We start from the raw sequence: 21,786 nt of genomic DNA on the forward strand, positions 1-21,786 counted from the left end.
AGCAGTCTTGCCTAGAGCAAGAGTCCAAACTACGACAAAACTTTGCATAATTATTTGGAAAACTGCTGAGGCCGACGCCAACCCAAAAGGCATGTGTATGAATCTAAATGCCCCTTCTGGTGTTATGAAAGACGTCAAATGTCTTGAACTCTGATGCAACATAAATCTGATGGTATGCACTTGACAAATCAACAGTCGAAAATATTCCTGCTCCTCAAATACTTGTTAACAATTCATTTATATTGGGTATCAGGGGCCTATGAAACCAGATATTTTCATTCAAATCCCTCTAATCCACAAACATCCTTACCACTTTGTTTCCGAGCCAAAACCACAGGACTCACACTCTGAAGACTCAACTTCTTCTATCATCCCCATTTCTAGTAACCTGGTCAATTCATCTTTCAATGCCTCCCTTAGTACTACTGGTACCGCTCTTACTTTATGTACCTTCGGTATGGCCCCTTCTTTCAGGATAAACTTATGTTGAAATCTTTTGCGACATCCCAATCTTTCACCAAACAGCATCGGAAACTCTGATTTCCACTTTTCTGGTCCTCGATCCTCATGCACAATGTTCAAAACTTGTTCCTTTGTATTTGTATTTAACACTATCTCCAAAGCTCTTTGTTCGTTCCACCCTAACAAACACCTGCCACTGTCCACCACATATATACAACAGGTGATTTCCCTCTGTTTGAACACCACTGTCCCTTGGAAACATCCTACGATTGGTATTTTGCTCCCACCATAACTTATCAGTTCAGTCTTGGACATAGATACATTTTCCTTTCCTACTTTCTTCCACGTTTCTCTATCAATCAACGTATATGGGGAACATGAATCCGCCCACATACTAATCGATACCCCATTTAAGTTCACAACAAATTTTGGCGGTCTATACCCATTGTTTCCCAACATTAAAACATCACCTTTATGCAACACTCTTGTAGTGACATCACTCAGCATAAGCACCTCTATGTGGTTGTCATCATTTCCATCCTCTGGCGGAACAAGTCCACAACTCTGATCATCGCTACACAGACAATTTACACTTTTCTTCTTATCCACACTGTTCCTTTGATTACATACTTTAGAAACGTGTCCCAGTCTGTTGCACTTGAAACATTTTGCATTCTTGGCTGGACAACTCACTGAAAATGCCAAATGTTTTATACTGCCACATCTGTAACATTTCTTCTTTCCATTGCCCTTAATGCCATCTTTATTGCATTTGATTTTGTCTATCTCCTGGACAGCCATACTTTCCCTATCTTTTTCATTTTTTTTCCTAACTCCTTATATATCTTGAAGTGGCTTCTATGCACCTTGCTGCAGATATCGCCTCATCTAATGATGGATCTTTCAAAGATAACAATTTCTCCTGAATCTTTATATCCCTGGTATGATTTATCAATTGATCTCTTATTATTTCTTCATGTAAATCCCTAAACTTACATGTATTGGCTAGAGACCGCAATGCACACACAAACTGATCAATTGAATCACTGGGTGCTTGTACTACTATGATTTTCCAATGCCCCCATGGTCCTTATATATACATCGTTACCCTCTACTTCTTCATCTGACCTATCACCATTCATGTCAACCTCATCATTGGGTAATATTTTCAACACTTTCCTACCCTCTACTCCCAAATTATGTTTCAGCAAAGCCAGTTTTCTTTTAGCAGTAAAAATAGCCCCACCCAAAGCCTATAAATAAGTCTCACATGCCTCTCGCCAATCTTCCCAAGGCATACTCGGTTCACCAGGCGCATTTAAAAACGTGGGTGGTGGCATTATTGACTGCATATTGTTCTTTCCACACGTTATTTTTTTCAAAATAAAAATAAAAACAAAAAGATTCAGCTTTCTTCTTTTCTTCAAATAAACCCTATTATTCACTAGTCCTTGCGTCCTTTAAAATCTCAGAAACAAAGTTCCATTAACATTTCTGCAGCACCATCCAATTTAGATACAGATTCCTCACCAAACCATAAATTGACTCCTGGTTTACGTTTCCTTAAGTACTCGATTTAGATGAAAATGACGCTGTCCATATCCAACGCACTGTTCCTCCTCCAGTACATTTGCGCTGTTGTTGTTTATTAGCAATCTGTCCATTTTCGCAGGTTGGTTCCCCTTTTTACAAGGAACGTGCAGTTCTGACGCTTGTTTCCAAGGTGGGTTCCGCTTTCCCACAGTTCCGACGCTTGTTTTTACTGTGAGTTCCCCCTTCACTCACCATAAACTGTCGGGCAGTCTTCTTCGCATGCGGACCTGCGAGCTTATGCGCGAGACATGCGCAACGGTCTTCACCATGAGCGAGGTAAGCGCTTTACACACTGCAAATTCGCCAACATATGCAGCCAAATAAAAAAGAAAAAAAAACTTCCAGGCCTCGCGCCAGTCGACCGGCACCCGCTTTCTGCCATGCACTACCTGTTCGTCTGACCCCATTTCCCTTTACAACACCCACAATTTGAGCACGTTACTGTGTCTTGGGTGACAGACTGGCTCTTCCACCTAATGGCACACCTGGCACGTAATGTTCCCAGCAGTCTGCTTCCACATGCATACGCAAACAAAGATCACACCACACAGTATGCAAAGTAGGACAAAACAGGATCAAGTCAACTAGTCATTATGGGATAGAAATTAATGAAAAAATCGAGCACATTGGTGTTCAAATCTTGTCTCCGGAGAAGAGTTAAATTTATTCCGATTGAAGTGGTATTCCAAATAACAGGGAACAATCTTTCCAAAGCAAACAGCCAACACGTGTTTCGTCACACCAGTGACTTTTTCAAGGCCGAAATTTGCGGGAAGGTTCCAAGAAAGTAAATTCCGATATGTCTCAGGGATAATGAAGCAGTCCAAAAAGTACCAAGTATTCTCTTACTTATCATCGTCATTGAGTAAAAATAGATAGTCCACAGGGCGTGCGAAGCTGTCCATCAAAAAGAACCCCGGTAGGTCCACACGTATGTCTCGTAAGTAAATATTTTGCAGTCCGTCCGTGTGTCCGGCGTCTTCTCCTCTGTTATTCTGCTTCCACATGCATACAGTTCTTCTTTCACCTTATACTTCTAAACATCCGTGACTCCCTCAACACCGACGGCGACACCCTGTTCCTTCTTCTTTCATCTTGCCAGGGTTGGTTCACTAGGTGTTGGTTCACCAAGTGGATCCCACCCTCGTCGCCACTGAAAAAGACACTCCAATGTCCTTTTTTATTTTAAAATGATTTTATTAACCATAAGTCATCTGCGACCAACCCTGGCAGTTGCAGTGCACAACTGTCACTGCCGTCAACCTTCCTTCACATTCCAATTCCCTTCTCACGTTACTCGGCAATCCCCGGTCATCAACATCCTACTCATTAAACACAACAAGCTCAAGACAGGTAAGGCTACCACTTCGGGAGGATCTACTGCCTCAGCAATAGAGGGTCCTCCACCTAAAGGTACTCACCCTACACCTCCTTGCTTGGAGATTGAGCAATGGCAATTGATTGCTTCTAGTTAACACTCTGAAGTGGTGGATGTTATTCTCGCTCCTCCGTAAAATCCATCTTGTTGCTCCTTCTCCTATTTATAGCTAAAATACGCTTGCAGCATTTATATTCAACCATATCCAGAATATAGAAAAACACTTCTAAATATTGATTGTTTTGTTATTGCATAGTTAAGACATTTTAGCGAACTTGATTAGTCTCATCTGTCTATTCACAAACCATTCCTGGCTTGCTATAGTAATACTGTTCTAGCTAAACTGATTGGTGTTCTGTTTGCCACATCAGCTGTATAGAGGTTTTCCGTCTGAGAATAAGGAATCATTCTACAAATGCCAAACTTTAAAATGGTACTGATGCAGAACTACAGCTACAGTTAATTAACTTTTCTCACTTCTGGTACTTCTGTGCGAGTCTACCAAGTTATGTTAGATGTCAACAGCAGGCTTCTCCAACAAGCTACTCGTGAGCTACTGGTAGCTCTCCAGTAGCTCTCCTGTGTGTAGCCTACTAAATTAGGAGCTTTTGCTTGGTTGAAAGAATATATGGATAAGTAAATTTAAATGTGTGTATTTGAGACAAAAATGTGTGTATTTTGAAAACTCATATGCTGATGTTTAACGATAAACGGTTTAATTTCCAAACTATATTTAAAGCTGATATTTGAGTGGTAAACAATGCAGTGTTAGGGGCTTATTATTAATATAAATAACTTGGTGCCTAGGCACTGTAGCTATGCTTTTATGTACTACCCATGCAGAAGCATTCTACGTTAACAAATCATTTTTTACATTACTGTTGGCAGCCGTGCCCAATGCACTGAGGTGATTATTGTTGGTAATTTTGCATAAGGTGGCCACTAATGTTGCTTTGTCTGTTGTCTGATGTGGTTATTAAGCCAATTCTAATAATAATAGTAGCTCCGGATGATTTGCATTCAAAGTAAGTAGCTCTTATTTTAGAAAAAAAAGGTAGGAGACTCCTAGTGTACAGCTAGATCTCTCTTTAAAAAGTACACAATTAAGTCCATCTGAAATTCAAAATGGTTAATCTACTTCCATAAAGGCACATTTAACGTCTTATATCTTGAATTGTGTTTTTTTTTACATTTACAGAATGTGCAGTCTCTTCTTGAAAAACTGTTGAAGACTATGGAAACTCCCAAGGACAGGTACTCAAAGGCAGCATTTTCCAACCTTCTTTAACTTAAGTGTCTTTAGGGCAGTGGTCTCCAACAAACTGCTCAGAAGTTACTGGTCGGTTTCCAGTACCCTGAACGTAGCTCCCTCAAGTGCTGCTTAACACAGTACGTAATTCAGAGGGTGTAGCCATTGTGGGGATGCAGAGCTACACATATCCTAGAAGTGTCACCAGCCCAATCAGTGGCAGGCCCACAGGCTTGCACACAAACTCACATTGTGATTATCTGTGGGACCTGCAACATCACCTTGTCTCCACTTTCAATTTATCATTTGCTCATCAGACTTCGTCAGCTTTGCAAGCCCCACTCTATCGATAATACAGTACTTGTGAAAACTGGGCCAGAAAAGAAGTGCTAGCTTTAATCAGAGTGGAGTTGTTACAGTCTCACTTCCGGAGACGGTGAAATTAGGGGATTGCTATGCCTTAATAGCCATGTAGCCATGAAGAGCAGAGGCTGGATTGAGAGTGGAGACAAATTATGGCCTTGTTTGTTTGAGACAGTGAGAGTGGTGTATGTGTATTGGCTTAACTATTTCTCTTTACATATGCGCTATTGTGTGTGTTTTGTAAGTGGCTGGTGGTGTTTTTTTCCGTTAAACATTTTTTTTTCTCAGCCTGACAGTCATGGTATCAGGGAACCGCAAATGTATATGGTTACCCCACACCATTATGACTGTTCCAGAAATAACACTGGGATAATAATGGCAAATCTTGACAAGGTGGGCATTCCTGGACTAATTATAGCATAAGGCAATTGTCCTTGCCATATTGCCAGTATGCGTGGCCTAATTGTGATCATTCGTCCCATAATTGTGGCCATTTTTGGAATAGTAATTTCTGATAGAGACTTCTAGCCACATATTCCTCCCAGTTTTAAATAGTCCCCAGGTCTGGATCCTGAAACTTTACAGTGGCACCTCTGCACACCAGAAGGTGCTGCATTGTGGCTCCTCACTGATGCCATTCCACTCCGGAAATGACATAGAGGGGCTACATAAGTGCCACTCCTGTGTGCTGACAACACATTTTCTTTCTGCACCACCAGGTGTGGATCTGGATCTCTTCTCTCTGAGACATTTCCTCGATATTTCCACATTTTCTCTGATGTGCAAGTGATGTCACCCCCATAAAACGACAAGTTTCAGGCCCTGAGGGACTGTCACAAACGGATTTCTGTGGAAGATCCCCATCGGGTGTTCGTGTGATGCCTAAGATTGAGCTACTACTCCAAGGCTTTCACAGATGGGGCATCGATGAACCTGAAGGCCATCAGTAAACATGAGGTAAAAGTCCATGCGAAGAGATTGCATTGGGGCTGTTCCAATTTGCGCCTGGCGTCCAATGTTCACTGTCGGTCCCGTTCCCGAAGTTGACAGGGCCTCTCCAGAGATAAGTCTTTGTTGCATTCCAAGTACTCAGGCAAGCTTAAGAAACACAAGGAAGTTGAAGCAGGATTCTGCTCTCTCGCTCCATCTGCATCTGTCTGAGTAGGTGCAGGGGAAGAGCCATACAGCTCAATCTCACTTCCAAAGTCATCCAACTTCGGAGATGATTCAGCAGCAGGTTCTGACACAACAGGAGTTGCTGGGGCGTTAAGCCACGCCACGCTAGATCGAAGGGTTCCACACAGCCATAGTCCAACTCTTTGGGTCCGTACCGACTACATTTGGGATGCCTTCATGCCCCAAGGAGCCGAGAGGCCTTCCACCTAGGACACTGCCAACTGTTTCGGCCTCTGTGCCAACTGGACTCTTCACACTGGGCTTGCCTCAGGCTCTTGTTTTGACTCTGCTTCCACAACTTATGTTGGCCTCAACACATTGATGCCAGTTTTGCAGCCCTAAGAACTGGTTCTGATTGCCCTCGCTGACGCCGACTGGAGTCTTGTCTGAATCCACCCAAGGTGCCACGTCCCTCACTTGAATTACCACAGGCTTGACGGCACTCTTTCCATTCCCTATTTGGACTGACTCAGATAATGTCTGTGACCCGGGTGATGAGTTCGCTCAGCCCTACAAAGATAGCAGTTGATACCAGGACTTACAATAAGCTAGTGGCCTCAATACCTCCCGGGAGATGGCTCTTTTTCTCTTCCTGGACCAGCCACAGAGGAATCTGCTTCCTACGCATTGGTAATACCTAGGGTGACTGAAGTTCATGACCTCCAACTCGCCACCTTGGAGGTTAATATCAACGTCTTGACAGATTTCCTCCAACTGGGGAAAACATCTTCTGAGCCTCTTCTTCCCTTTCACGAGGTGCTAATGGATACACTTTGGTTGCTTGGGCAAAGTCTGGCTTTCGCCCCTCAGGCATTAGACAAATTGCCAGGTGCCACTGGCCAGCCCCTGGCTACTCTGCTTTTCTTTTGCAGCACCATTTGCCTGAAACCCTAGTGGTGCAGGCTTCCACCAGCTGCTGTAAAATCAACACTTTTTCCACCACTTCTCTTAAAACGGAATGTAAGCTAATGGAAACCTTCAACAAATGTGTCTTTTCGCCTGCCACCTTGCCCCTTCGATCTGCTAACGCCAGTTGTTTGTTGTGTCGTTAATTACATGCACTTTGGGTTTTCGGTGTTACAAGTCCTTCCTGGTGTACCCAAAGTCCTTCACCCTGTGCTTTTTCAGGAAGCTCAAGTTGATGGTGATACTGCCAAGTTCACAATACACTTTGGCTTGGACACCACCAATTCAGTCGGACAGGCCATAGGCATCATCGTTGCCATCCGCCTCAGTGTGTGGCTGAATTGACTGGATTCTCCGGTGATGCCCAGTCCTTCCTGATTGCTGTGCTCTTTGAAGGACTCATTTCCTCCGAGAAAAGCTGCTCTCCAGAGCTTTAAGGAGACCAGGGTTCCCGCTCGTGCTCTGGACCCTTCTGGCCCACCTCACCAATTGCAACTTTTCCATTGTTCATTTTGCAGGTTTGTCTGAAGTGTCCCTTAACACCAACTCATCCACCCCTCACATAGAACCCAGAGGCTTTGTGGCTGTGGTGCCTACCAACCTTGCAGCCAAGGTAAGTTTGCCACCCAGCCTACCAACTCCTCTGCAGCTCCACCCCCAAACCTCTTTAGTCTGTCCTTAAGGGGACACAGCCACAGAGTGGGAGACAGAAATATACAGATTCTTACCGGGCTGGCAAGCGATCACGTTGGATAGGTGGGGACTACAGATGGTTTGCAAGAGATAGACAGTGCCCTTTCTTTCTTTTCTGGTGCGCTTTGCACCATCCCTTCGGCCACTGACAGAGGACCCTCTCTCCATTTTGCATCAGGAAATGCAAGCCCTTATGGCCAAAGGGGCTGCGGAGAGGGTGCAGCTGCCACAAGTAGGGCATGGATATTATTTCTGCTACTTTTGAGTGCCCAAGAAGGACAGAGGTCTTCAGCCTAATCTAGACGTGCGCCCTCTCAAAGCCTTCTTTTAAAAGGGGAAATTCAGAATTCTCACCCTGCCCCACTTGTTGTCTGCCTTCAACCCTGGAGACTGGATGGTAGCCTTGGACCTGCAGGCGCCTATTTTCATATACCCATTCTGCTGGTCCATCAATGCCACCTGAGATTTATGGCGGTAGAGGAAAATTTTCAGCTTGCTGTGCTCCCCACTGGTCTCAGCTGCGCTCCTTGGTTGTGTGATTGCAGTGGTGGCAGATCACCTTTTGGAGGCCAAGGGTGCCAGTCTTCCTCTACATAGAAAACTGGATGCTGAAGGTGGACTCACTCCAGGCAATCATTAACCACCTGCAGTCTGTGGGGAAATTCCTGTCAGCTTTAGAGTTCACTATCAACATGCCGAAGTCACACCTGACTGCTTTTCAGATGCTCGCCTTTGTGGACACAGTTTGGTTTTGTGCCTTTTCCCCTGGGAAAGAGAGTCCAGGACATTCAGGTTATGATTGCGATCTTTCAGACTTAGTCCTGGATTTCAGTGAGGTTGACTCTGGGTCTGTTGGGACAGATGGCCTCCTCCATCTTGCTGGTCGAGCACGCCAGGTGGCTTATGCGGGCTCTGCAGAGGGATCTGAAGTCCCAGTGGGCCCAACACCGAGGGATTCCACTCAGATTTCAGTGGACACATTAAAAGATCTGCTGTCATGGTTATTGGACTGCCATTGGGTCAGTGGCAGACCCCTCTTCCTTTTCCACTCAGAGCTAACAGTGGTGGCAGTGTATTGCTTCTGGGTTAGGGATGGCCATCTGGGAGACATAGAGATCAAAGGCCTCTGGTCTCTGGCAGAGTTCTGCTCTGCACCAACATTGTGGAGCTGCGGGCCATCTGCTTGGCTTTGAAAGCATTAATACTGTCCAGGAAGGGGAGGCTGGTTCCGGAGCTTACGGATAACACCACTGCCATGTGTACTGCAACAATAAGGGTGGGTTAGGGGTCACAAACCATGGGCTGGTGGGGCTTGCACCTCTAGGAGTGGCTGGACCTCTAAGGAATGTTTTTGGTGGTGAACTGCCTGGCATGATCATTGACTGCCTGGGCGGACAAAATCAGCTGTCGACGCCTGCAGATGATGAATGACAGCTACACCAGAAATGGGGAGAACATTGGCTCAGTCTTTTCACCACTGCCTAGAATGCACAATGTTAGAGCTTCAGCACATTGTAGTCTCCAACATGTCTGTCCACTCATGTTCCACCTCAAGTGGACTCAGGACTCCTGTATGCCTTTCCGCTAATAGCAGTCAAGTTCTCAAGAATATCAAGATAGACTGGACCAAAGTCATCCTAGTGGCTCCGGATTGGGCATGGAGAGTATGGTATCCAGAACTCCTGGGCTTGAGCATATGTCCTCTAATCGAGCTACTCCTCTGGTATGAACTTGTGTCACAGTATTAGGGCAAAATTCTGCACCCGGGCCTTCTCACTCTTCACCTTTATACTTGGAGATTGAGCAGTGACAGCTGAACACCTTAAACCTCCTGGATGTGGTTAATGTCATCTTGGCAGCCCAGACGTCCCTCAACAAAGACTGTATATGCTTGGCGCTGGAACAGAGTTGTGGCTTGGTGTGGCACTCAACAGATAGACCCCCTCCTTATCTGAAGTTCTGTTATTTGCTTGTCTCTTGCCCTGCAAAGCTTTGCTTTGAACACAGTTAAGGTTATCTTAGTTAATGGCTATCTTTTGGCCTTCTTACAGTTGCCAGATCCCTCCTCATTGTTTTAGTCACCATCTGCAATGCAATCTTTTTTTTTTTAAGTACTGCAACATGTTTCAATCTTCTACTTTTGTCATGCCCAGTGGGGTTTTAATCTATTCCTGACTTATATGATGTCCACTCCAATCAAGCTGCTTGTTTATCGCTTCTTTGTGTTAAGACTGTGTACCACATTGCCATTACCTTGACATGGCATGTATGTGAGCTTCAGGCTCTTTGTATAAATCCACATTACACTTCGAAGACAAACTGGTTCTCTGGACAACGGGCATCCTTCTTGTCTAAAGTTGTGATGCTGTTCCATGTCAGTCAAACCATCATCCTGAAGGCATTTTATGCTCCACCTCACCCTTCTAAAGCAGACCTGTCAACTTAAAAACTTATTTCACAGTGTGATAAGGAGGAGAGATCTTGGGGAGGAAGGAGACAGCCTCATGCCCAGAGCTACCCAACAGGCACTCTGCCCCTCACTAAGACCCCCACCCCATGCGGGCAAAACAAATAATTAAAATAAAAGGGCGCTGAGGCTGTCACCAATGAGCAAATCGGCTGCTCAGAACGTCAAAAGACAAGCTGTAAAACCACTTTGTGTGGTGACTTCCAGCTTTCTATCTCTGCCACAGTGTGATTCCATCTTCTCACTGTGTGACGGTGTAAAGGGAGCAGAAAACATGTGACACACAGTGGCACTGTGTGAGTTGGCTGGTCTACTAAAGAGAAGGAGTGGCTTCATTGCTTGGACACCAAGAGAGTGCTGGTGTTCTAGATAGATCATACCAAAGACCACTCGGTGGACGATCAGCTCTGTGTTGCTTTCTCTGGTGTGAAAAAATGGAAGGCAGTGCCATCTCCCGCTGGCTCATGCTCAGCATTAAGATATGCGACATATTGGCCAAAAAGCAGCAAAGTGAGTGTCCCTCTCTATGTTCATAAGGCATTATTGCCTGGGAGTGGCATTTTGCTTTAAGGGACTGCAGGACATTCTGGTTTGAGTGCAGCCACTGATCCACATCCAAATATATATTACTTTGATATCTACTGAAAAGGTAAGGAATCTGTGGCTAGAAGTCTCTGTCAGAAAAGCAAGTTACTTACCTTCAGTAACATTCTTTCTGGTAGAAAATTTATCTAGCATATTCCCCACCTTTTGAATATTTCCCAGATACAGGGCTGAATCTGGAAAATTTTCAGCAGTATCCCTTCAGGCCAAAAGAAGCCACCTTGTGGCTCTGCACTGACGCCATTCCGCCTGGGGAATTTTCAAAAGGTGAGTAATCTGTGGCTAGAGTCTCTATCAGAAAGAATGTTACCAAAGGTAAGTAACTTGTTCGTCCATGACTGAAATTATGCAGTGGTTCTTAGCATTATGGTACAGTTGTGACCCTGACATAATGGAGAGCATCCTTGGCATGATATAGACATCCTTGAGATTATAATGGGCATCTCTGGCACATGATGGTAACACTAGGGCAGGTGGAACAGAATCTGTAAATGCAATGTGTACTACGTAAACCACAGGCTGACGTTTAGGAACTACGCATGAAAAGTATTTTTGAGGCAAAATTTTTGTTTTTCTTAGAAATGGACAACATTTTCATCAAGTGTGCTAACCCAATATGGAAAGTGCGTGTTCGATAGCATGTGTAGCTGTAGATACACATGCTTTGCATAAGCGCGCCATCTAGTGTTGGTTTCGGAGTATTACAACTTGTTTTTGTTTGAAGAAAGTTTTCGAGTCACAGTATTGAGTGACTCCTCCTCTCTGTAACACTGCACATGGGCTTCGAGTCCTTTGCTAGATTATTTTTCTCCGCCTGTCTGGTTTGGATGTGTGTTCCTCTTGCTCTGAGTTCTCGGCTCCAGTCTAAAACGGGATTCTTTCTTTCTTTCTATCGTCGTCGGTATTGTTTACGAATGTGTATTCCTTAATATTCAACTCTCTCTTCCTTTTTCTACACTCGGAATCAAGTTTTCTCAAGCCTTGGGTCTACTACCTCTTCCACGTGGTATTGAATAATGCAGCCCTAATGGAACATACTCCATTTTGATTTTCCCCTCGATGCCAGTCAAAGTTTTCACATACCGACCAACACTAGGTGTGTAATTTGTGTCTTTCACCAGACCACAACGACCAGACCTGCAAAGCGTGCCTTTCTTTTCGGTTGAAGAAGACGCTTAGAAACCGAAGGGCTCGTCGAATTGAAATGGCGTCTTGACAGCCAGAGGATACACCAGACATTTTGGGAGACAAGCACGTGCAAGAATATTTGGAACAGGAGGGGGTCTTCTCCGTTCAGGATTCAGACTCTGATGTGTAGTCGGACATCGAGGGTCAACCGTTGCAGCCCACACAAACTGTAGGTAAAAAAAAACCTTTTCTGTCAGACAAAACAACCAAGAAAGCGGTCGCTGGTCCGTCACTGCCTTCCAGCCATTGTCAGAGATGAGAAACTTATTTGGATGCCCGCATACCAGCTCGGCACAGAAAAATGCCAGAGAGAAATATTCGTCATCGACCTCCAGTACCTCCATTTTGGTACCAGCAAAACTTAAACTACATGGTGCTTCGGTGCCGACCACTTTGGCCCCGAAAAAGAGACAACAGGCAGCTATCATTTCGGCACTGAAAATTTTCCATCTGAAAAAACATTTGGAATCAAAAAAACACCAAAAGACAGTCAGTATCATCCTCTACATCACAGGTGGAACCAATTTTGAAAGTTATGGATGCTAGGCAGTGCCGACTTCAAATTCAGCAAGGAACAGGGCGGATTATAACCTCACCTCCGCCACCTATAAAGAGGAAATTAACTTTTGAAGAAAGTCTTGATTACTCTGCACCTCCAAAAAGGCTTCTTTTCATACTGGTAAATCTCCACCTTTACCTACTTCTCCACAACATACTCTACCCACATCTCCCCTTCACTTTGGGTTCAAACCACCTAGTTTACCACCTAGTGGGTCTCAGGATATAGGGGGATGCATTAGAGGAACGGGACCCATGGGATGAGTATGATCATATTGCAACAAATGATTCGGATCTTTACCCAGCTAGACCTTCACCACCTGAGGATCACATCATACCAACAGTTTATTGCAAGGGCAGTAGTACATCACATTGTAAATATGTACACTGATCCAATAGAGGAAGATTTTTTATTTGACACCCTTGGCGCCACACATAAGGAAAGACAAGTCCTTCCAATGCTTCTAGGAATGATCAGAAATGCAGAAGAGCCTGTTAGAGCAAGGATTATCACTGCTAGAGCTGATAAAAAGTACTAAGCTGCACCCCCTCATCCTTTATATATAAGAGCACAAATTCCTCCAGACTTTATTGTGGCATCTACTGCACGAAAAAGAGCTAATAGTCAGTCAACAGGAGACCCGCCTCCTCCTGATAAGGAAAGTAAAAAATTAGATGCTGCGGAGAAAAGAGTGGAAGCTCAAGCAGCCAAGCATTGGTAAATCGCTAATGCTCAGGCTTTACTTTCCAAATACAACAGAGCTCACTGGGATGCTGTAAGGAAATGCCTCCTTGGCATGGTTACCCCCTGACTTTTTGCCTTTGCTGATGCTATGTTTTGATTTGAAAGTGTGCTGAGGCCTGCTAACCAGGCCGCAGCACCAGTGTTCTTTCCCTAACCTGTACTTTTGTTTACACAATTGGCACACCCTGGCATCCAGGTAAGTCCCTTGTAACTGGTACCCCTGGTACCAAGGGCCCTGATGCCAGGGAAGGTCTCTAAGGGCTGCAGCATGTCTTATGCCACCCTGGGGACCCCTCACTCAGCACAGACACACTGCTTGCCAGCTTGTGTGTGCTAGTGAGGACAAAACGAGTAAGTCGACATGGCACTCCCCTCAGGGTGGCATGCCAACCTCACACTGCCTATGCAGTATAGATAAGTCACCCCTCTAGCAGGCCTTACAGCCCTAAGGCAGGGTGCACTATACCATAGGTGAGGGCACCTGTGCATGAGCACTGTGCCTCTACAGTGTCTAAGCCAAACCTTAGACATTGTAAGTGCAGGGTAGCCATAAGAGAATATGGTCTGGGAGTCTGTCAAACACGAACTCCACAGCACCATAATAGCTACACTGAAAACTGGGAAGTTTGTTATCAAACTTCTCAGCACAATAAATGCACACTGATGCCAGTGTACATGTTATTGTAAAATACACCCCAGAGGGCACCTTAGAGGTGCCCCCTGAAACCTTAACCAACTACCCGTGTAGGCTGACTGGTTTTAGCAGCCTGCCACACTCGAGACATGTTGCTGGCCACATGGGGAGAGTGCCTTTGTCACTCTGTGGCTAGTAACAAAGCCTGCACTGGGTGGAGATGCTTATCACCTCCCCCTTGCATGAGCTGTAACACCTGGCGGTGAGCCTCAAAGGCTCACCCCCTTTGTTACAGCACCACAGGGCATTCCAGCTAGTGGAGTTGCCCGCCCCCTCCGGCCACGGCCCCACTTTTGGCGGCAAGGCCGGAGGAGATATTGAGAAAAACAAGGAGGAGTCACTGACCAGTCAGGACAGCCCCTAATGCAACCTGAGCTGAAGTGACTCTGACTTTTAGGAATCCTCCATCTTACAGATGGAGGATCCCCCCAATAGGGATAGGAATGTGACCCCCTCCCGTTGGGAGGAGGCACAAAGAGGGTGTAGCCACCCTCAGGGCTAGTAGCCATTGGCTACTGCCCTCCCTGACCTAAACACCCCCCTAAATTCTGTATTTAGGGGCTCCCCTGAACCTACGAACTCAGATTCCTGCAACCTAAGAAGAAGAGGACTGCTGAGCTGAAAAACCCTGCAGAGAAGACGGAGACACCAACTGCTTTGGCCCCAGCTCTACCGGCCTGTCTCCCCCCCTTCTGAAGAAACTGCTCCAGCGACGCTTTCCCCAGGACCAGCGACCTCTGAATCCTTAGAGGACGGCCCTGCTCTAAAAGGACCAAGAAACTCCTGAGACCAGCGGCCCTGTTCACCCAAGACTGCTACTTTGTTTCCAAAGAAGCAACTTAAAGACAACTGCATTTCCCGCCAAAAGCGTGTGACTTGCAACTCTGCACCCGACGCCCCCTGCTCGACTTGTGGAGAACAAACACTTCAGGGAGGACTCCCCGGCGACTACGAGACCGTGAGTAGCCAGAGTTGCCCCCCCTGAGCCCCCACAGCAACGCCTGCAGAGGGAATCCCGAGGCTCCCCCTGACCGCGACTGCCTGACTCCCAGATCCCGACGCCTGGAAAAGACTCTGCACCCGCAGCCCCCAGGACCTGAAAGATCAGAACTCCAGTGCAAGAGTGACCCCCAGGAGGCCCTCTCCCTTGCCCAGGTGGTGTCTACCCCGAGGAGCCCCCCCCTTTGCCTGCCTGCATCGCTGAAGAGACCCCTTGGTCTCCCATTGATTCCAATTGAAAACCCAACGTGTGTTTGCACACTGCACCCGGCCGCCCCCGTGCTGCTGAGGGTGTACTTTCTGTGCTAACTTGTGTCCACCCCGGTGCCCTACAAAACCCCCCTGGTCTGCCCTCCAAAGACGCGGGTACTTACCTGCTGGCATACTGGAACCGGGGCACCCCCTTCTCCATTGAAGCCTATGCGTTTTGGGCACCACTTTGAACTCTGCACCTGACCGGCCCTGAGCTGCTGGTGTGGTAACTTTGGGGTTGTTCTGAACCCCCAACGGTGGGCTACCTTGGACCCAAACTTGAACCCCGTAGGTGGTTTACTTACCTGCAAGAACTAACAATTACTTACCTCCCCTAGGAACTGTGAAAATTGCACTGTCTAGTTTTAAAATAGCTATATGTGTTTTATTTGAAAAGTATATATGCTATTGTGATTATTCAAAGTTCCTAAAGTACTTACCTGCAATACCTTTCATGCAAAGTATTACATGTAGAATTTGAACCTGTGGTTCTTAAAATAAACTAAGAAAAGATATTTTTCTTTACAAAAACCTATTGGCCTGGAATTGTCTCTGAGTGTGTGTTCCTCATTTATTGCCTGTGTGTATGTACAACAAATGCTTAACACTACTCCTTTGATAAGCCTACTGGTCGACCACACTACCACAAAATAGAGCATTAGTATTATCTCTTTTTGCCACTATCTTACCTCTAAGGGGAACCCTTCGACTCTGTGCATACCATTCCTTACTTTGAAATAGTGCATACAGAGCCAACTTTCTACAGATGCTATGGAGGAATGTTTACAGTATCTGCCAGAAGAACATTGTAAAAGAGGGGTAGAGATTGTAAATGAGGGACAAGCAATTTCCAATAACTCCATCCAATGTGCACTTGATGCTGCTGATACAGCAGCATGCAGTATTAATACAAGTGTCATCATAAGGTGCCATGCATGGCTCAGATGTTCAGGTTTTAAACTGGAAGTACAGCTGGCAGTTTTAAATATGCCCTTTGATAAGGAGCACTTATTTGGTCCACAAGTGGATACCACACTTGAATAGTTAAATAAAGATAATCTAACTGCTAGAGCTATGTGAGCCTTACAAGCCAGCACATATACAAGTAATTTTCCTCGTACAGGGTTTAGCAGAGGATTTAGATCATCATTTCAAGAACAGTCCACAAATCAAACTAAACCCACCCCTCAATACACCAGAGGTTACTTTAGAGGATCATATAGTGGAAACAATAATAAAGGAAGAGGAAAACCATCTACATCTAGAGGTTTCTCATCCGTAACTAAACAATGACTTACCAGAAACAGTACTAAAACACACCACTCATGTAGGGGGAAGGTTACAATTCTTTTACCCCCAGTGGACTCAAATTATCACAGACCAATAGGTACTTCAAATTATCCAAAATGATTATTGTCTGGAGCTCATTCCCACTCCACCAAATATACCCCCTCGTACTCAGACTCTTACAAGATCACCTAACTCTTCTCAAAGAAGAAGTATACTCCTCTCTTCTAAAAGAAGCTATAGAACCAGTACCATTGCAATACCAGGGAACAGGAGTTTACTCCCTGTATTTTATAATCCCCCAAAAAGATGGGACTCTCAGACCAATATTAGATCTCAGACCCTTAAACCATTGCATCCTATCAGAATATTTTCATATGGCCACTCTTCAGAATGTTATTCCTCTATTAAAACTAGGAGACTTCATGACAGCCTTAGCTATAAAGGACGCTTATTTTCACATTCCCATTCATCCTGCACACCGCAAATACCTAAGATTTGTAGTAGCACGAAAACATTACCAATTCAAAGTATTACCATTCAGAGTCACAACTGCTCCCAGAGTATTCACAAAAGGCCATATGTACGAATACTTTTTCCCATAGACACAGAATGGGTATAAACCTTTGCTACATCTGGCCCAAAATGCCTTGCAGTGGTTGCATCACATCTCAGAAGAAAACAAATTCATGCTTTCCCTTATTTGGACAATTGGCTTATCAAAGCCAATTCATTCCCACAGTCTCAAAAAGATACTCAAACAACAATTTTTCTCCTACACTCTCTAGGATTTACCATAAACTATGTCATATCGCATCTGCAGCTTCTTCAAACACAACCATATCTATGAGCTATCCTCAATACACAATTAGGAGTAGCCTTTCCCAACCAAAATAGAGTCCAAGCTTAATTGCAACATTAAAACAGAACCAAACATACACAGTAAGAACTGTTATGAAACTGGTGGGAATGATGGCATCTTGTATTACCATAGCGCCTCATGCCAGACTTCATATGCGTCTTCTTCAACAGTCTCTCTTCGGTCAGTGGTCTCAGGGATAGGGTCAAATGGAAGATAGTGTTCTTGGAATGCAAAACTTATCTCTCTCTACATTGGTGGAATACCACAAACCTTATGAAGGGGTGGCCCATTGTACACCCTGTGCCTCAGATTACTCTCACAACAGATGCCTCAAACAACGGTTGGGGAGCTCATCTCTTCAACCTAACAGTTCAGGGAATATGGGACGATACTCATCGGTCTCTTCATATCAATTACCTCAAACTTCAAGCGATATTCTTGGCAATGAAAGCATTCCTTTCACAATTGCCACACAAAACAGTGTCAATACGTACGGACAACATGACTGCCATGTGCTATCTTCAAAAACAGGGGGTGAGACAATCTCAACAACTGTCCCAACTTAAACAAACAATATGGAAATGTGCGATTTGTCATCATATTCACATAGTGGCACAGTATCTCCCTGGGACAGACAACCACTTATCAGATCTGCTAAGCAGGATGCATCAACAAATAAATGAGTGGGAACTCCACCCACAGATCCTTAAACAATACTTCTCAAAATGGGGAACACCTCAAATAGATCTGTTTGTAACAAATCAAAACAAACAATGCCAAAACTTCGCCTCCAGTTCCCACACCCTCAGTCCAAAGGCAATGCTCTATGGATGAGTTGGTCAGGGATATTTGCTTATGCTTTTCACCCTCTCCCATCTTACCATTCCTGGTACGGAAGATAAAACAATCTTCCCTCAGCATGATCTTAGTGGCCCCTACATGGGCACGTCAACCATGGTACACAACACTTCTAGAACTCTCAGTTGTTCCTCATCAATATGTATTATATAGACAGAACAAAAGCTTTTAGGAAAACAAAACAACGTTTTGTGCCTTTCTCATTACCACATAAATAAGATCCTGTATCTAAAACAACTTTAGTAAGATGGATTGTCATATGCATTCAAACTTGCTATACTAAAGCTAAGCGACAATTACCTGTACCACCTAGAGCACATTCCACTAGGAACAAAGGTGTATCTATGGCCTTTTTAGGTAACATACCTATAGCAGACATTTGTAAGGCAGCGACATGGTCTACACCACACACGTTTACTAAACATTATTGTGTAGATGTCTTTGCCAGACAACAGGCAAATGTTGGACAAGCTGTACTTAAAACACTTTTTCAGACAGTTGCAACTTCTGCACACTAGCCACCGCTTTATGGAGGGACTGCTTTACAGTCTATGCACAGCATGTGTTTCTACAGCTACACAAGCCATTGAACGGAAAATGTAACTTACCAGCAGTCATCTGTTCGTGGCATGTAGCGCTGTAGATTCACTTGCTCCCTCCCTCCTCCCCGAAGTGTGTACAGGTTGCAATTTAATCTGATATATATATATATGTACATATGCAGATACATTGCATGGACATCTTTTCTATCTTACTATATATTTTACAGAACTTCATTCTCCCGCCTGCGGACAAACAATCTAACAAAGGACTCTATGCTCATGTACATTGTTACAGAGAGAAGGAGTCACACGATCACACGACTCAAACATTATTTGAACAAAAACTAGTTGTACTACTCCGAACCCAAAACTAGATGGCGAGCTTCTGCACAGCATATGAATTTACAGCACGACATGCCATGAACAGATGTCTACTGGTAAGTAACATTTTCCTTTTGATACAGAAACGTGTATCCTGAAAAGCTTGATAAGCTGATGTTTAAAAACAAAATAATTAAAAATTGAAAACACATTTAAAGCTGCTCTTTGACTGATAGTTCAAATAAAGTTGGGGGCTTTATAGTTCCTATTATTTCCTTTGTGACACTGGACACTTTGTTTTGCTGGTATTTTATTAATCATTTTTTGTAAACACATTTTATTGTTTTGCAGTAAAGAAACCATTGGGAAACCATTAGTGTGTACAGTGCACAGTAGTCACATACCGATTTAGCAGTATCGGATCTTGACCAAATGCACCACACTTGGCAATCCCAAATTTTTCCAAACCACCTCTATTCACCCTGAACTCCTCCCGCCATGCGCATGCAGTACAGTAACATGCCTCAACTTTTCCAGCACATCAAATTGTTAAACCATTTCCTGCAAGGTGACGAGCCCCAAGGCGTCAGTTCTCCGGTGGTATTCCTCCCCGCACTGCCTCTATGTGGAATGGGTCGGGGAACTTGTAGAAATAGAGATTACCTGTTTTAGCTCTTCCACCGGTGCCACCCATGCCAGGGCCTCATGTGAAGTATGACCATTTCGACGGGCTTCTAGGAATAATGTTTCCCCTTCATAATCTGCCCATCCCAGGAGTTCCTTCTGCCATGCTATCAATTGAGGGCCTCTAGCTGACTTCCAGTTATGGGTAATCTCCTGCTTAGCCAGGATAAAGCCCAGATCTATGTACTTGTTATTTTTGCTCTGGGGTGTGGGGAAAGTCACTTAACAGGCAATAAGAGGGGTCTCTAGAAACATTCCTCTCAACTAGGTCCGACAAGGTGTTCACAATCTCCTGCCAATAGTTGTTAAGTAGTGGGCAACTCCAGAGCATATGAAAGAAATCTGCCCCTACGAGATAACGTTTTGAACGTCTAATCTCAGCCAAATTGAGCATTGTATTTAACCTGTGAGGAGTTAGATAGGCTCTGTGTAAGATGTAAAAATTGGTTAATTTGAATCTGGCATTTCGTGATATTTTAGGTATATTTTCTAGTACTATGTCCCATCTGTCTTTAGTAAAAGATTTGCCTAGATCGGTTCCCACTTCAAGCGTGTGGTAGCTAATGGCTGAAGGGAGTCCATGCACATCCTACGGTATAAGCACTTAACGGCCTTACCATCCCTAACTGGTCTTCATCCAGTTAACCCTAAGGCCCAACAGATCGCTAAATATCTTTATCAACTTCTGGGCTCCCCACAGGTCCTTGTGACTGTCCGGAAGGAACAACAGCAAGGTTCTCCAGACCCCAATCATCTCAGCCATGCAACGCGGCCCAATCAGTGCTTCTAGAGCAGTGGACTCTTTATCAATAAAGTATTGGTGGATATATAAGCCAATCTGTGTCCTGAAATGAGGGTCAGTCAAGGCTTCTGGTTTAGGATTCCAAGTGGGTATTCGGGTGGATCATCGCCCCAATCCAAGTGAAGCAGAACTGGGTTATGGTCAGAGATAGTTCTGGCAAGGTACTCTATGCTATATATTTTCTGGGGTATGGGTGGAAGAAACGTATCTAAACGCTCATGGAGATTACAGATAGGCGATTAACAGGAGTAGTCCCTCCTCTGTGGGTGTAAAATACGCCATGAGCCTACCAGATTCCGGTTTTCCTACCAGTTCGTGTATGTGCGGGCTATTGTGTGCACCAGGGAATCAATCTATGGTTGGTGCAATCGATCTAGGCCTGGGTCTCCCACACAGTTAAAATCCCCAGATGAGCATGTCAGCTGTCAAGTAGGGGGGAGCTGTCGGGACAATTCTACAAAGAAACTAGCCTAGTTGATATTTGGGGTATAACTGTTTATGATTGCAATGTCTTTCCCATCCAGTCGGCCCATTACTGCAACATACCGCCCCCTCGGGGTCTACCTTATGGGCCACTCATTTCAACCCCGGGTTTGACCCAAATCAAAACCCCCATAGCATAGGCAGAATATGTTGTATAATATGCTTGTCCTCCCCATCGGCGGTGGAAGGCTAAACCCTCTTTCTGTAAAATGTGTTATACCTGGAGGAGGGCCTGGTAGGCTCCATGACGAGATAAGTAGGAATACACCTTATAGCATTTTGTTAGGGAATGAATCCCCCTTACATTCCAGGAGATTGTTATAGCTTGTAGAAATAGCCATGTTCTGGATTAAAGGAAACAGGCTTAGCGGGGCTCTCATCGCCTGAGTAATGTGAGACCTAGTGATGCTCGGTATGTGAAGGAGACAGTCTACCACCCTGCGTGCAAAACAATCCCCAAATAACCAAAACAACAATAGAACAATCCAACTCCCCCTCCCCAGGACTGGTTGGTAAACCCTCCCTGTCCAAACTAAAGTAACTGACACCATGTTGGCGGTACCGTCCACCCCCAAAGTTGAGTGGTGGTGTGGGACAGTGGACCAGTGCAGCCCGCTATGC

General features: G+C 44.8%; 1 protein-coding gene across 2 annotated transcripts in view; it reads left to right on the forward strand.

Annotated features, from left to right (window-relative positions):
- Positions 1-21,786, forward strand: part of RNF213 (ring finger protein 213) — a 1,978,231-nt gene that overhangs the window by 604,248 nt on the left and 1,352,197 nt on the right. For both annotated transcript variants that reach the window (XM_069199724.1, XM_069199725.1), the window contains exon 11: positions 4,632-4,687. In XM_069199724.1, the coding sequence (XP_069055825.1) occupies positions 4,632-4,687 (56 nt within the window). The remainder of the gene's footprint in view (positions 1-4,631; positions 4,688-21,786) is intronic.

This window comes from Pleurodeles waltl, chromosome 7 (genome assembly GCF_031143425.1).
Source record: "Pleurodeles waltl isolate 20211129_DDA chromosome 7, aPleWal1.hap1.20221129, whole genome shotgun sequence".
Taxonomy (NCBI): Eukaryota; Metazoa; Chordata; class Amphibia; order Caudata; family Salamandridae; genus Pleurodeles; species Pleurodeles waltl.